The sequence below is a fragment of the Trachemys scripta genome, chromosome 11 (genome assembly GCF_013100865.1).
Source record: "Trachemys scripta elegans isolate TJP31775 chromosome 11, CAS_Tse_1.0, whole genome shotgun sequence".
In the NCBI taxonomy this organism is placed as follows: domain Eukaryota; kingdom Metazoa; phylum Chordata; order Testudines; family Emydidae; genus Trachemys; species Trachemys scripta.
Genome location: NC_048308.1, coordinates 30,226,520 through 30,240,893, shown reverse-complemented (window position 1 = coordinate 30,240,893; position 14,374 = coordinate 30,226,520). Strand labels below are relative to the sequence as shown.

At 40.7% G+C, this 14,374-nt stretch overlaps 1 protein-coding gene across 1 annotated transcript in view; it reads left to right on the top strand.

The window, feature by feature from the left end:
- BAZ2B (bromodomain adjacent to zinc finger domain 2B) overlaps window positions 1-14,374 on the top strand; it is a gene marked incomplete in the record, with an annotated part of 274,297 nt that overhangs the window by 148,196 nt on the left and 111,727 nt on the right. The window contains 4 exon segments of the mRNA XM_034785683.1: window positions 5,510-5,725; window positions 9,388-9,786; window positions 12,737-13,352; window positions 13,652-13,945. Of these exon segments, the coding sequence (XP_034641574.1) occupies window positions 5,510-5,725; window positions 9,388-9,786; window positions 12,737-13,352; window positions 13,652-13,945 (1,525 nt within the window).

Genomic DNA, 14,374 nt, shown 5'->3' with positions numbered 1-14,374 from the left:
GCTTTCTAATTTTTCTTCCTGTCTATAAGAGACTATACTCCCTATTCATCTATTTTAAAACAACTTATTTACCTACATCTCTGTTATTGTCTTTCAAAAAATTTTTGTTTTTAATTTTTATATTGTTTTTCCGTTTCTTTAACTTCATTCTTTGGTTATAGTCCTCTTCTGTAACTGACATTTTAATTTAAGCGTATGTCCTTAAATAATGTATTCGCACTTTCTTGTTCATCTACACTAGGTTTTTTGTCTCCTAATGTGTTATCGATAGATAGGGTGACCAAACAGCAAATGTGAAAAATCAGGACAGGGAGTAATAGGAGCCTATATAAAAAAAAAAAGACCCCAAAATTGGGACTGTTCCTATAAAATCAGGACATCTGGTCACCCTATTGATAGGTAACAAGGATAACCCTAAGTCATTATATTTTCATTATTCTGAGCAGTTTTCAGTTCCCTGTTTTGTTGGCTCTATGCCTTTGGGTATAGCTACACTGCAAAAAAACCCTGCAGCAGCAAGTCTCAGAGACTGGGTCAACTGACTCAGGCTCGTGAGGCTCATGCTACTGGACTAAGAACAGCACTGTAAATGTTTTCAGTTGGGCTGGAGACTTGGCTCTGAAATTTGGTGGGGGGGGGGGGGGGGGAAAGGGTCTCAGAACCTGAACTCTAGTCTGAGCAGGAACATCTACGTTGCTAGTTTTAGTCCCATAGGGCGAGTCCAAATCAGTGGACCTGGGCTCTGGAACTTGCCTCTGCAGGGTTTTTTGTTTTGCATTGTAAACATACCCTTTGTTTCTTACAGTCCTACGTGCATTCTTATAGAATTTCCTCTACTGAAAATGTATATCTTTTTGTTCTCTTGTTTTGGTCTTGTTAGGCTCTTAAATATAAACATAATATAATGGTGATGGCGAGCTAACTCCCCTCCCACATCTTTATCTCAGATGATCTCAGAATTACTCATCACTAAGGCTAAAATTGCTCCTTTTCTAGTTTTCCCACAGTGTAAGTAAACAGTAAATGCCAGGTGCCTCAGAGGGAGTGGACCGACAGGCAATGATCAAGTGATCTCTCTCTTCCCTTAAGACTTCTTCCACCTTTAACTGAGTGTAAGAAGTAGCCTACATAGTATAAATTCAGGGCCAGATTCATCAGCCTGCTGTGCTGCTCCAGCAACACAAAACATTTAAAACTGGTGAACAATCTATTTCAGGGTTCCCAGGGCATACAGGAATTTTTTGGTTGGGTTGGGCAGGGCAGGGCAGGGCTGGCATGCACCCCAGTTCTCCCAACCTGGTATAGGAAGGGTGGATGAGGAAAAGAAGGCAGAATCAGGGAGTTGCTACTTCATCTTCAGTTTATGTGAAGTCCCTTGGGTCCAATGGCAGCTGGTGTGAGAAAGAACAACTCTATGGCCTTGTGCCAGGTCAGGTTGTGGCTTGCTGGTCAAAGGATTCAGGATTTGCAAAGGTGGCTTAATACACTTCCGCTACATGCCTCACTCTCTAGAGCTGTAATGTTAACTTTTGGGCTTTTCAGCTGTATTTGATTCATAAATTTCAATACCACTTAATGTCAATTTCTGGCATCACCTCACCAAGCATTACCTTGCGGGGTGAAAAACTGCTTGTTGGATTTATTCATTCCTTTCAGTCTAGATGGTATTTTGCTGAGCAACTGAAATGTTCTGTTAACATAGCCAATCTAGGCTAATTCAGATAACATAGCTTGTTTACTTGGGTCCAGATTCTGCCCAAGGTTCCCCTTTAGAACCTTATTGAACTCAATGGGATTGCTAGTCAGAGTAGAATTTGGCTCTTTAATTTCATATGCTTATTATTTTATATCTTCTGAATTCCCTGAAAGAACTTTTATATTACCTACTTCTAAATCTTCTTCTGCATATTCCTTATGCATTCCTTAAGAATGTAGATGTTCTGACCAATATCTTGGCAAATTTAAATCTCTCTATAGTCTTCTCTAGTATATTTCAGATAAGACAGTGGTGCAAAAATCAGTATTGTATGGATGTACTTCTTTCTTCTATATTGTCTTGCTTTTATTTTCTTGTCAGGAAATATTTTAGAGACATCCCCATGAGTGTTTGTTTTTTGTTTTAAATTTCCCTTTTACAGATTATTTTTCTCCTACAATTTCCTCTCTCTTGCTGTTTATTTCTTTATTTCTTAGCTGTCCACTTGTCTGCATATTTTAGCTGTTTTATCTTTTATGCTGTCTTCTGCAGAAACTCCTTGGTGAAGCCTACCCTTTTCTGACCCTCTAAATGCAGTTATGCCATCCCCCACACCCCATAAACACACAATGCTGTTTCTCCTTTTTTTATACTAAATTGGTGTCCCTTGTGTAGAAATGTGACTAGTCCAACCATTATTGGCTTTTACCTATTGCAAAAGGGGCCTGAATAGCCTACAAGCTGAGACTCTTATGACTGCAACAGTAATTCACAATGCAATGAGGTTCCCAATTTGTCCCTAGACATTTGGTGGCAGAATATTGAGTTGTATGCCAAAAGCAGCTACCTCTTTTCTTACTGGAGAGTCTGCTTTTTATACACCTGTACCTGATATAATGCTGTCCACGGGAGCCAAAAAATCTTACCATGTTATAGGTGAAACCGTGTTATATCAAACTTGCTTTGATCCACCAGAGTGCGCAGCCCTGCCCCCTCGGAGTGCTGCTTTACTGCATTATATTCTAATTCGTGTTATATTGGGTTGCGTTATATCCAGGTAGAGGTGTACATAGAATATACTCCATGCTCCTCCTTTACTTTCGTCTATTGTGCTTATCACACTCAAACCCTCAGAACGAAGAACTGAGCATGTTTAATTACCTTCCCTTGTCAGTCATGCTTTTATCTCATCTGTATGCAAGAACTTGCTGTTGTATTGTCCATAAGAGTATGCCAGACCCCTCTTCTTAGGGTGATCACTTTCCCTATGGCCTTGTCTACAGTATGAAAAGGTGTGCTTTTAAAAATGAGGTAGCTAATATGTTTTAGAACTTGGATGCACACAGAGCAAGTTGTAGTTTTTACATGTTTACCGGGGAAGATGAACCCTAGCAAGTTGAGGTGGACCCACTCACAAACTCTTTTCTCCTGACTGTTTTGTAGCATGACAGTGTGGGTGAGGTAATATCTTTTATTGGACCAATTTCTGTTGGTGAGAGAAACAAGATTTCGAGCTTACACAGAGCTCTTCTTCAGGTCTGGGAGACTAACTTAGTGTCACTGCTATATGCATTCAAGTTGATTGTCAGCATCAGCCTGCTGGATCTCTGGTTGCTCAAGAAGCTGATGTTATAAACATACATCCAGTGGGTATCATTAAAAATTGGGCATTTACTATTTGTAATAGTTAAATGTATTGCACTGTTTTGGGTGATTCTTATTCTACTGACAGAGGTGTTGTAAAGACGGTATCACAGTAAAGGTAAATATCATGGAGTGGTAAACACAGATTTTAAATACTGTCCTATATATCTGATCTCAGGAAGTTCTGCTCATTTTACTGCTTGCAAATCATGGTATTCTGTTTCATTTTAAGACCTTAACCTTCATGAAGACATATCCTACTTCTGTGCCTAGTATTTGAAAGAAAGATAAAGACATTTATATCATATTTAAATCACTAAATATCTAGGACCAGATTCTGACCTTGAGTAAGCAGAAGCAGCTCCACTGAAACCAGTTGCACAGGATATAAGTACCTGTTTTATAGTGTTTTAAGTATCATGAGTCACAGTGTTGCATATAGGGTAAAGAGGTGGCAAAAGCCCTACAGCTACTGAAGCAGTCAGACCAGTCTTGACAAGCCCATAATAGAAATGCAAACACTATGATTGACCAATAATTAAAACTTCATTTGTTCTAAATGCTGTGTTTAATAACTATCGCAAATGGCAAATAGCTCCACCCTCGTGTAAATTCAGCCCAGGTGTATCACAAGTATGATTAGCAGTCCATACAATTAATTCCAATAAATCCTCTTCAAACAACAAATTTTGGGATTTCAGCATAGAAATCTCAATTCTTTTCAGGGTCCTATTTTTTCAGTAATATGATTACTGTTCAGTAGTCATGATAAAAAGCTACTTAACTATACCAAACCTCTGATATATTTCTTTTAAAAAATAAGTAAAGAAAAAAACTTCTTTCTAAAGGTGCTTTCTTAGACATTCCCATTACTATTATAACCTAAAAGTATTGTCACTTTGTTCTGTCCAGACACCCTGATGCTCTGCTCTTCAACGTGTCTGCATATTGCAGTGTAAATTATTTTCCTTTCCTACTGGTCTGACACTATCTCATTCTCCCTACGACCTCTTCAGTGCTCCATGTATCTGTATCTATCTAGTTTACACACAACTCATCCTTGCTTTCAAGGTGCTGTTCAACTTCTCTGTCCCTGCCTACATCTTAAACCTTGTTTCTCCCTACCCTCTACTCTTATATCTTGCACTCTGCCAATACTTGCCTTTATGCTTTTTTGCTTTTGTCCTAAGTGCATCCATGCCTTTTTTTTCCACATTGCCCCTTACATCTGACATGACATCCCTGTCTTAATGTTCCAAGGGTCCTCATACTTAGAGTCCCTCCTTAAAGCAAATACACTTGTTTGGCTAGCTTTCAAAGCCTCATCTATCACATTTGAAAATCTGTTCTTTGAAGTTTTAATATATATTTCACATCTCCTGTATTTTTGTCACCTTGTTGCTACCTTCTCTTGTCTGTTGTTTCCTGTTCTTGCCTATTACAGATTGTAAGCGCTTTGACGCAGAGGCCATCTCTTCCTTCCTGGAAATGCCATGCAACTTTATAGTACTAAGCAATAGAAACACTATATTAGTTAATAGCCCTTAACTAGTTAATGGCTCTTAACTACAGTCCCTTTCAAAGAGAGACTTGTAGGCTCCATTCCATGCCCCTCCCCTCAGCACCCTTTGGCATTTAAGTCCAACATGGAAGTGAGAAGGCAACCAGCCCCTCGTTCAAAATAGAGTTTGCAGTCTGACACAGACAAACATAGAGGGGCTACAATATCAAACAAAATTAATATGATTTACAAAGACAGATTAACCAGATTGTTATAGCACGATTATTGAAATACCTTGATGGAGCTTATTGTAGGTTTTATTGTTTTCAGGCTTGTTAGAACACACGTTCTCTGTGTGGTCACCCAATTATCTAGGCCTGAATTTGGCAGTTACACAAAGAATCTCTCATATCGTCCTTAAAATTGATGACATTATGTATTCTCGCATTCAGTGGGATACAGGTCTCTAAAATATCAATGATGTATCCTTGACAGATGTGGTTAATTTATTCATTTTCTAGTTCCTCTTTCTTCTGTCCGAAGAACATCAGGAGAATAAGGTGCATTAGAGAATTGCTGATAATATTAGTCAAGACCATGTCAAGAAGAGATGGATGATGTAACAAATTAAAAATTAGCCATTAATAAAGTTTTTATCTTCTCTCTAGAAACCAAGAAAGAAAGCAATAGAAAGCTCCAGCAATAGTGATAGTGATTCAGGCTCCTCTTCGGACACCTCAAGTGAAGGCATTAGTAGTAGTGACTCAGATGATCTAGAGGAAGATGAGGAGGAGGAGGAGGAGGAGGAAGATCAAAGCATTGAAGAAAGTGAAGATGATGATTCTGATTCAGAGAATGAAGCACAACATAAAAACAAGAACAAGGTATGATAGCTGTATAATGATTGTACGGCTCGCAATCTTGTTACTGAAAGTTACTCTTGAAAAATTAAACTCAGATTTGTATCAGCTGAGGCATTGTTCAAAAAGTAATAGCTGGCAGGGAAGGGCATTTTCTGACAGTCAATGGCTTGCTCAGGGTAAAATGCACCCTTAACTCAGCTGGTTGTTAACTTCTAGGAAATGCGTGACCTGGAGGTAATTTTTATTATAAACTGGAAAATATATAATATATGTAAAGACTAATTAAGTACTTTATGCTGTAAAGTTTAGTTGAACTGTATGTCACCATGGATACTGCATTCTGTTCATAGCTGCTCTTTTCTTAGCCTTTACCCTACTCAGATCCAGTAAAGCAGGATGGGAATCTCAATATTCTGTTCCCACAATTCTGATGCGTATGGGCAATTCCTCTCTTGTCGGTAGTTTCCAGAGGCAATTAAAAGCTGTAGCACAGCTTCGTGTTAGCCAGATCCCCTTCTCTAGCCTACTGCCTGATCTTCTGCCTCTGTGGCAGCAGTCAAGTGGAGGTTCACTTTGCTCCCAAATTTTCTTTGACAGGTTGTTTTTTTCTCTCTTTTTTTCCAGACAGTAGCAAAAGTAAGCAGCCTGTCTTTCTTTTCCCTCCTCTGGATCAAGCGTTGGGCTGTGGGATGGTCTCAGCCACCCAGAGCTGGCACTTCAGTGTCTCCCAGTGGGATTCTTCTGCCCCTGGCATGGCAGAGCTGTCATGCTAACACCAAGCTAAATCCAAGTGGTGGGCTGCAAGGCCGCTTTTACAGGCTCTTCAGAAGGCGAATTGTGCCCTGCCAGTTCTGAGCCAGCCAGCCCTTCTACTGCAAGTGCATTGGCTGTGAGTTGGATAGGCACTTCAGGTCCCCCCCATACTCCAAGAAAGCACCACTCCAACACAGAAAAGCCCAATCTGTAGACACAAAGCAGAGCAGGGAGAGACTCCAATGACTAGGAGGACTTCAAGTAGCCAGTCCAGGGGGGAAGTCCCAGAGCAGAACAGAACCAGAAAGAAAAAATTTGTAAAGGGCTCCAGGTCTCCCTCTAAACTCCCTAGGGAGAGAAGCAGTGCTTGTACTCAGAGCTAGAATTAGGGAACTCTGGCAATGAAACCCCATTTCCCAGGTTGGGAGAATGGGACCCTGAGGGGGAGGGCATTGAGGAAGATTTATCTGGAGGGCTCAAGGCACTGCATAAAGCAAGCCACAAAAGGTCAGCCCTAGCCACAGCTGAATGGCAAGATCTGCAAAGAGTGCCAAAAGGATAAAAATTTCAAAAAGAGCAAAAGAGAAAGGAGAAAGGATTTAAAAAACCAAAAAACCAAAAACTAAGAGGTATTTGTCCTCTGACTCAGACGCCTCAATCTCTACTGAGGAAGGGGAGTGCTCAGATTCAGGCTCTGAGCAGGACATGGTAAAGATACAAGAAAGATTTTTTTTTTCCTCTCATAAAATGTTTGAAACAGTGTGCAGAAAAGTTGCAGGCACGATCCAGATCCAACCTGAGCAAGTGCTAGAGGGCAATCCTAAAGGCAAATACAGTTTAAAAAAAAAAAATTAGTGGAGATAGCCTATCTCCTAGAGCTGGAAGGGACCTTGAAAGGTCAACGAGTCCAGCTCCCTGCCTTCACTAGCAGGACCAAGTACTGATTTTTGCTCCAGATCCCTAAGTGGCCCCCTCAAGGATTGAGCAGGGGTCCCGGGAGGGCAGTCAGGAAGGAGGGGGGATGTTGGATGGGGCGACAGGGGGCAGTCAGGGGCAGGGATTCCGGGGTCAGTCAGGGGACAGGGAGAAGGGGTGATTGGATGGGGGCAGGGGTCCCAGGGAGGCAGTCAGGAATGAGAGGAGGGGATGGATGGGGCAGGGCAGTGAGGCTGAGGGCCACACCGGAGGTGGTCTGGGGGCGGTCACGGGACAGGGAGGGGTGGATGGGGCAGGGGTCCCGGGTGTGTGTGTGTCAAGGGACAGGGAACAGCGGGGGGTTGGATGGGGCAGGAGTCCCGGGGGGGGGACCGTCAGGGGGCAAGAAGCAGGGGTGGTCAGATAGGGGGTGAGGGCCAGGCCACGCCTGGCTGTTTGGGGAGGCACAGCCTCCCCTAACCAACCCTGCATACAATTTCGGAAACCCGATGTGGCCCTCAGGCCAAAAAGTTTGCTCGCCCCGGTTTAGCCAGTGTGGCTGCTCTGAGAAATCTGGATACCTGAGGGTTCTCTCAGGGAACCAGAGGATCTTGTGAATATGACACTATGTTGACACCTGGCACTGTTGTGGTGGGCTGAAATCCCTTGTCTGCATCTTCATAAAGCAAGTCCAGGATAACTGGGATACCAGGATCCTTGGGATTTTTGTTGTTTGTATTCTTGACACCATGAGCTAAACCTAGTCCAGACAGAGGAGTAGGCCTTTAGTGTTGAAGCTCAGCTGCAGGAGAGTACAGTTCCAATCGCTTTGGAAGATCACCTCAGTGCAAGTTAACGCTTTCCTTTCAATAACCATGCTGTGAGTTGTAAATGGTCTGGATGAAGAAATGGGCCTGGGTAAACGATGCCTGGTCTCACTGGTAGCTGAAGTGGGGGTTCCAATTTCAGTACTATTAGATTAGAAGACCATGTCTCTTTGGCCATTGTGGCGCTACCACTATTACCTCTTCTATATGAGCACTGAAGTTCTATATCAAGCGCACCTAATTGACAAGAAGATCGGGCTCCTTGTTTGTCACTTTTCATCTGAAGGGCTCACGTATCTAAGTTATTACTAGCTAGATGGATCAAGCTATGCATCATAAAGGCATACAGTGCATCAGGTGCTCCTGTTCCAGACTTAATGAAGGCACACTCGATCTGTGGTGACTTTGTGGCGGAAAGAGCTTGTGCTTCTACCACAAGAGATCTGCAGAGCAGTAAAGTGGTCTTCACCGGTTAACATCTTTATTAGACACTACAAAGTGGACTTCATGTCTTCTGCAGAAGCCTCCCTTGGCAGTAAGGTGCTGCATGCAAGGATTCAGTAATAGCATTGCCAGTTAATTCCAGGGGCTCTTCCTTATCTCATTCTGTATTTCCTATCTATATCTATATCAGAATTGTGGGATACACTGGGCTTGCGGAATGGTAAATATCTTACTTAATGATTTCCTTTCTGCTACAGTACTACCGTCCCTGGCTGGCTTCCAAGCCAAGGGACAATGTTTAATTTTGGTAGTTATGCCTGTAGGCCATAGCCTACTGTACATAGTTTATTGGTTGGCTTTGAAGTTATTCTTACTAATCTTATTCTGTGAAGTTTTTACTCATTTTTGGAGTGAATCATCTGGCAGCAGGTTGGAGAAGGGGGTATGGCTAGCACAGAGACTGTTACAGTTTTGAACTGCCTCGGGAAACTGCAGACAGAAGGGGAATAGCCCATACATATCAGAATTGTGGGGGAAGTTGGTAGGAGAAAGGAAATGAACAGGTAAGAAATTTACCATTCCATTAGGTTTATAATCAAGAATACATTTCAAAACAAATGATTTTTTTTGGCCTTGTTTTTATGTTAAACAGTGACTTCCTATGTTATATAACATTTCATTTGTCATCTTAAATATTTAATGGGCTAGTGTAATCTATATAATTTTGTAAAATATATTTTACAGGTGCTAATGCATAGTGGTGTAACAGACATGAAAGCAGATGGACAAAAAACACATGAAAAGTCCCAGGAAAAGAGAACACACCAGCAGATACCTCTTGTGTCTGATTCCCAGACTCCCTCGTCATTCCAATCCCAGCAGAAGCAGCCTCAGGTTTTGTCACAGCAGCTTCCCTTTATTTTCCAAAGCTCTCAGGCAAAGGAGGAATCTGTGAACAAACACACAAGTGTAATACAGTCTACGGGATTGGTGCCCAGTGTGAAACCTTTGTCTTTGGTAAATCAAGCCAAAAAGGAAACTTATTTAAAACTTATAGTTCCTTCTCCTGATCTACTGAAAGCAGGGAATAAAAATACCTCTGAAGAATCTAGCCCTTTAAACAGTGATGTAAGATCAAAACGGGTGAGTAGAAATTACTGGCTTAGCAATACTTGACTTTGTTCTACAGCTGTAGTGTCCATATGCATGTCCTTCTTAACAAATGATAGCATTATGTTTCTCAAGCCCTTTGTTATAAAATCCGGATTTTGGGGGAGAATTATATTGGTTATTTTAAATTACACAGGACTTAATCTTGGCATATTTTTAAAATATCTACGTGGATTTTTGAACGATGTTAATTAGTGAAGGTTATGTTTGTGGTTGAGCACTAATAACACTTCTAAAGCTATCTGGTTGCCTTTTAGAACAGCTAATCTTAAGCCTTAGGTAAAAGGTTGTATTTATTTGCTGAATGTGTAGTGTAAATTAGCAATGCCTTTTAGTATTCTGAAACAATATCTTGGAAAAATCAACTCGTATCCTAACGTGTTCATGAAGTATCCACAGTAGTTGCTTCTCAGAACATACTTGGTTTCAAGGTTGATTAGTCTCATATTCTGCTGATACTGGTCTCTTACAAGTCCATTGAATGTCAGTAGAATGCCAGTGAAAGTGCCACACAAGGTTTACAGTAAGTCACTGTGGCCCATATTGTGCAACCAGTGCTCATGCTGGTAAACTCTTAGGGTCAGGTTTTTAAAGATATTCGGGTGCCTAGAAATATAGGTACGTGCCGAGTGGGATTTTTAAAGCATATAGGCCACTAACTTCTATTGATATCAGTGGGAGTTAGAAGTCTAATAGCTTTAACAAATGTCATCCCCCATTGATATCAATAGAAGTTAGTGGCTACAGCACTTTAAAACTCCCACTAGTTACTTATCTATATTTTTAGGTCATGAATACCTTTAAAAATCTGGCCCCTAGTTCCACAAGTAACCATTGACTCCAGTGAGACTATTTGTGTGAATGCTCACCAGTGTAATAGGGGAGCCAAAACCTAGCACTAAGACAGCAATACAAGAATAATGTAGTGTGTTAGCATTAGGAGCGTGAGTCTCACCTGAAATCATTGTCCTAAACTAATGGGGGCTATGACATGGATATTTTCTGAAGGCAGCCCATGAAATGTTTGGCTCTCTTGGGAGCAGATTCCAGTCCTTAATCATTAAGTTGGATTTTTGCATTGGAGAACCCATGATAAATTAGCAAAGGCAAAAACTTGGGAGATTCTTCAAGCTCCAGTAGGGCTTTCAAACATTGACCTATGGGGGTTGGGGGAGGGGCGAAAAGGACCGTAATACTAATAATAAAACAATAGAAACTCATGTTTTAAGGCGATGTTTAAGGTTTGACATACACTAAGGGCAAGTCTACATTTAAAATGCTGTACTAGCACAGTTGCAGTGCTTTAATGAAGATGCTCTATGCCAAAGGGAGAGAGCTCTCCCGTCGGCATAGTTAATCCACCTCCCCGAGGGGCAGCACCTATGTTGGCGGGAGAAGCTCTCCCGCCAACAAAGAACCATCTACATAGAGGGTTCGGTCGGTATAACTAAATTACTCAGGAGTGTGGATTTTTTATGCCCCCGAGCAATGTAGTTATGCCAATATAGGTCTGTCGTGTAGACCAGGCCTAAGAAAAGTAAGGGAATATCTTTTTTATATCTTCTGTCATGGCATCAGAATTCTGACGAGTCTGAAATACTATAATATCTTATTATCCTAAAAAAAAAAAAAAAATAGGAGATGCTAAAGACAGTGTAAGTGCATCTGGAAGGGCTTCAGCTTGCTGGATTATGAAGGTTATAAACTTCCTGATTCTTTGTCAGCATGTAATGCAACAAAAGAAAGAAAGGGATTTTGTCATGCAGCTCCTATTAAGGAGTTGAGTGGCTAAAAATCAATGCACCACACTGAAAATGTACTCCTATGGGACAGTCAGGCCTGTGGATTTTTTCCTTTGCTTCTCGTGATTTCAGTCAGATTGTTAATGTAGTTTTAACACTTTCCATGTCTAGTGTGTAATCATGGCTTCTCATTAGTGTATGAATATTGCTTATATATGTTCATTGATTATTTTCCCCTAGGGAAGGTGAAGTGGTATTATTGCCCTTAACAGAGCCATGAAAATAAATACGGTATAAAGTCTACAGTGAACCTCTGAGGAACCCTGATAAGGATTTAATTCTGGTTAAAATGGATGGAATGGGATTCCCTTTGGAGCCTGTCAGTCCCGCTCCATGCACTCCAAAAGGGTGGTTGTTGAGTGACTTGAAGAGCATCTTTGTTTCCCTAATTAAGGGATAATTATGCTGCCTTTGAGCATTTTCAGCCACTGCTGGTCTCTATAACAACAACCTGGTGTTCTAGCATAACACTTTTTGGAATGATCCCAGTGGTTCAACATATTCTCATTGATTCCTGTGTCAAATTTTCCTATTCCAGCCATCCCCTTTATCTCCTGTTATTTTTAGTAGCCATTATTATATTCTGTGTTATATTTATTGTTTAAATTTATAAATTGCCTAACAATTTGATTTGCATCCACTTGTATGACTTTTACTGTGTGTCAATAAGAAAACCAGGATTTTTACTTTAATTGCTATGGAAATCTTCTAAACGCTACACTGGGCATGTCCTGTTTCATGTAATTTTTTTTCTATTGACTTGTTTTCATAAGAGGTAAACTCTCAGTTTCCAGTTATAACTGTAGCAGGTGATAAGAGTGAAAATAGCTTTCCAGACTGAAGTAGAAGCTTCAAAAGCTTGCACCATTGTTCCCATCAGCTTAATATCTTGAATCCCTGGGTCAGCCATCTTTCTTTATTTGATTTATTATGAAAAATCTAGGGAGAGTCTAGATGTCTTGATACCTGGTCATCTACTCAGCTCTCAAGCTACCTACCCTCCCTCCCACCTACTAAAACTGCTTTTTGTGGATGCAAATTGTGAGGACTAAACAAATACAATTTTCCCTGTGAGATGCAGTCTTTTTTTATTTTATTTTTTTGCCTCTCTGTTTCTACAGGAACAGTATAAACAGACATTCCCAGCACAATTAAAGAAACAAGAATCCTCTAAGAACCTGAAGAAGATTATCACAGCTTTGTCAAGTCCAAAACCAACCTGTAGTTTACCGGCTCATCAAAAACACACATCTCAAGAAAACAACCATTCTAATCCATTCTTGACAAATGCACTTTTAAGTAATCACCAACCCAATGGAGTTATTCAGAGTGTCATCCAGGAAGCACCGCTGGCACTTACAACCAAATCTAAATCTCAGCCCAAGATAAATGAAAACATAGCTACTTCTAGCAGTGCCCCCTTTTCTTCATTAGGAAATGTAAGTACATGTGGGAAAAAAACATCTGGTAACCGGACACCTGTTATGCCCTCTACCTCTCCTGTGTTACCTGGTCTGGGAAAGGAAAAAGCCGTCAGCAATAATGCAATAACAGCAGTAAAAACACAGCACCGCCTTCATTCTTCAAAATCTTTAGTGGAACAATTTAGAGGAACAGATTCAGACATTCCTAGTAGTAAAGACTCTGATGACTCAAATGAAGAGGATGATGATGACGATGATGATGAAGACGATGATGAAGATGAAGATGATGAGGATTCTGATGATAGTCAATCAGGTTATTTGATTTTTCTACATAAAAAAATTAAAGATTTTATTCTAAATTTTGTATGAAGAAACACATATCCCACAACTCCTTGAGTTACTTTGTTCTGTATTGGTTCCAGTCATGTCAAAGCCTGGGTAAATTCACGATGATCTTGTAATGATACTAAAAGGCATCCTTTTAAAACATTTCTTAATAAATGTATCCACAGACTTGAGGAATGTTAGAATGACAAAAAGCTACAATGAACAATTCTCAGTGTGCTGTTGGTTGTCCAGTTGTAACCTGTATTTGTTACTGTTTTCCCACAGAGTCTGACAGTAATTCAGAGTCAGATACAGAAGGGTCTGAAGATGATGATGAGGATGACAAAGATCAAGATGAATCTGATACCGATACTGAGGGAGAGAAAACGCCACTGAAACTGAATAAAACATCTTCCTCTGTGAAAAGCTCTTCCATCAGTCTCACAGCTCACTCTACCCCACTTAATCTCCAAGTAGTAAAGACTCCAAGCTCTGCTCCTGCTGCCTTATGTCCTGAATCCCAGTCACCAGTTTTTCTTGGGACGCCTTCTTCCACACTTACTCCAAGTACACACTGTGGTATCTTACTGTCTTTTATATAACAAAGTGTAGTGTCTGAGAAACGTGTCTCGTAAATGTATTTCAGAAAGTGTAATCAAGATAATAGTGTCCATAATGTACAATGTTGCAATTGGATACTGACCTTCCTCTCCTTTGCCTGATTCATAGAGGTACTGATCACCTGCAACTTCCACTGAAGTCAAACAGAGTTGTAGGTACTCAGCACCTTTCAGGACCAAGCCCTGAATGCTAAGGTCAATTTATATGATCTTTATATGGCATTTATATTCAAATCATCTGGGGTGATCATTACTCTCTGTAAGCATTCTGGGAGGCAATGTGACAACTGGTGGATAGAGCACTAGACTGGGGCTCAGGATGTCTGAGTTCTGTTCTGGACTTCAGACAAATCACTTCATCTCCCTGTGCCTTACATTCTCCATCTGT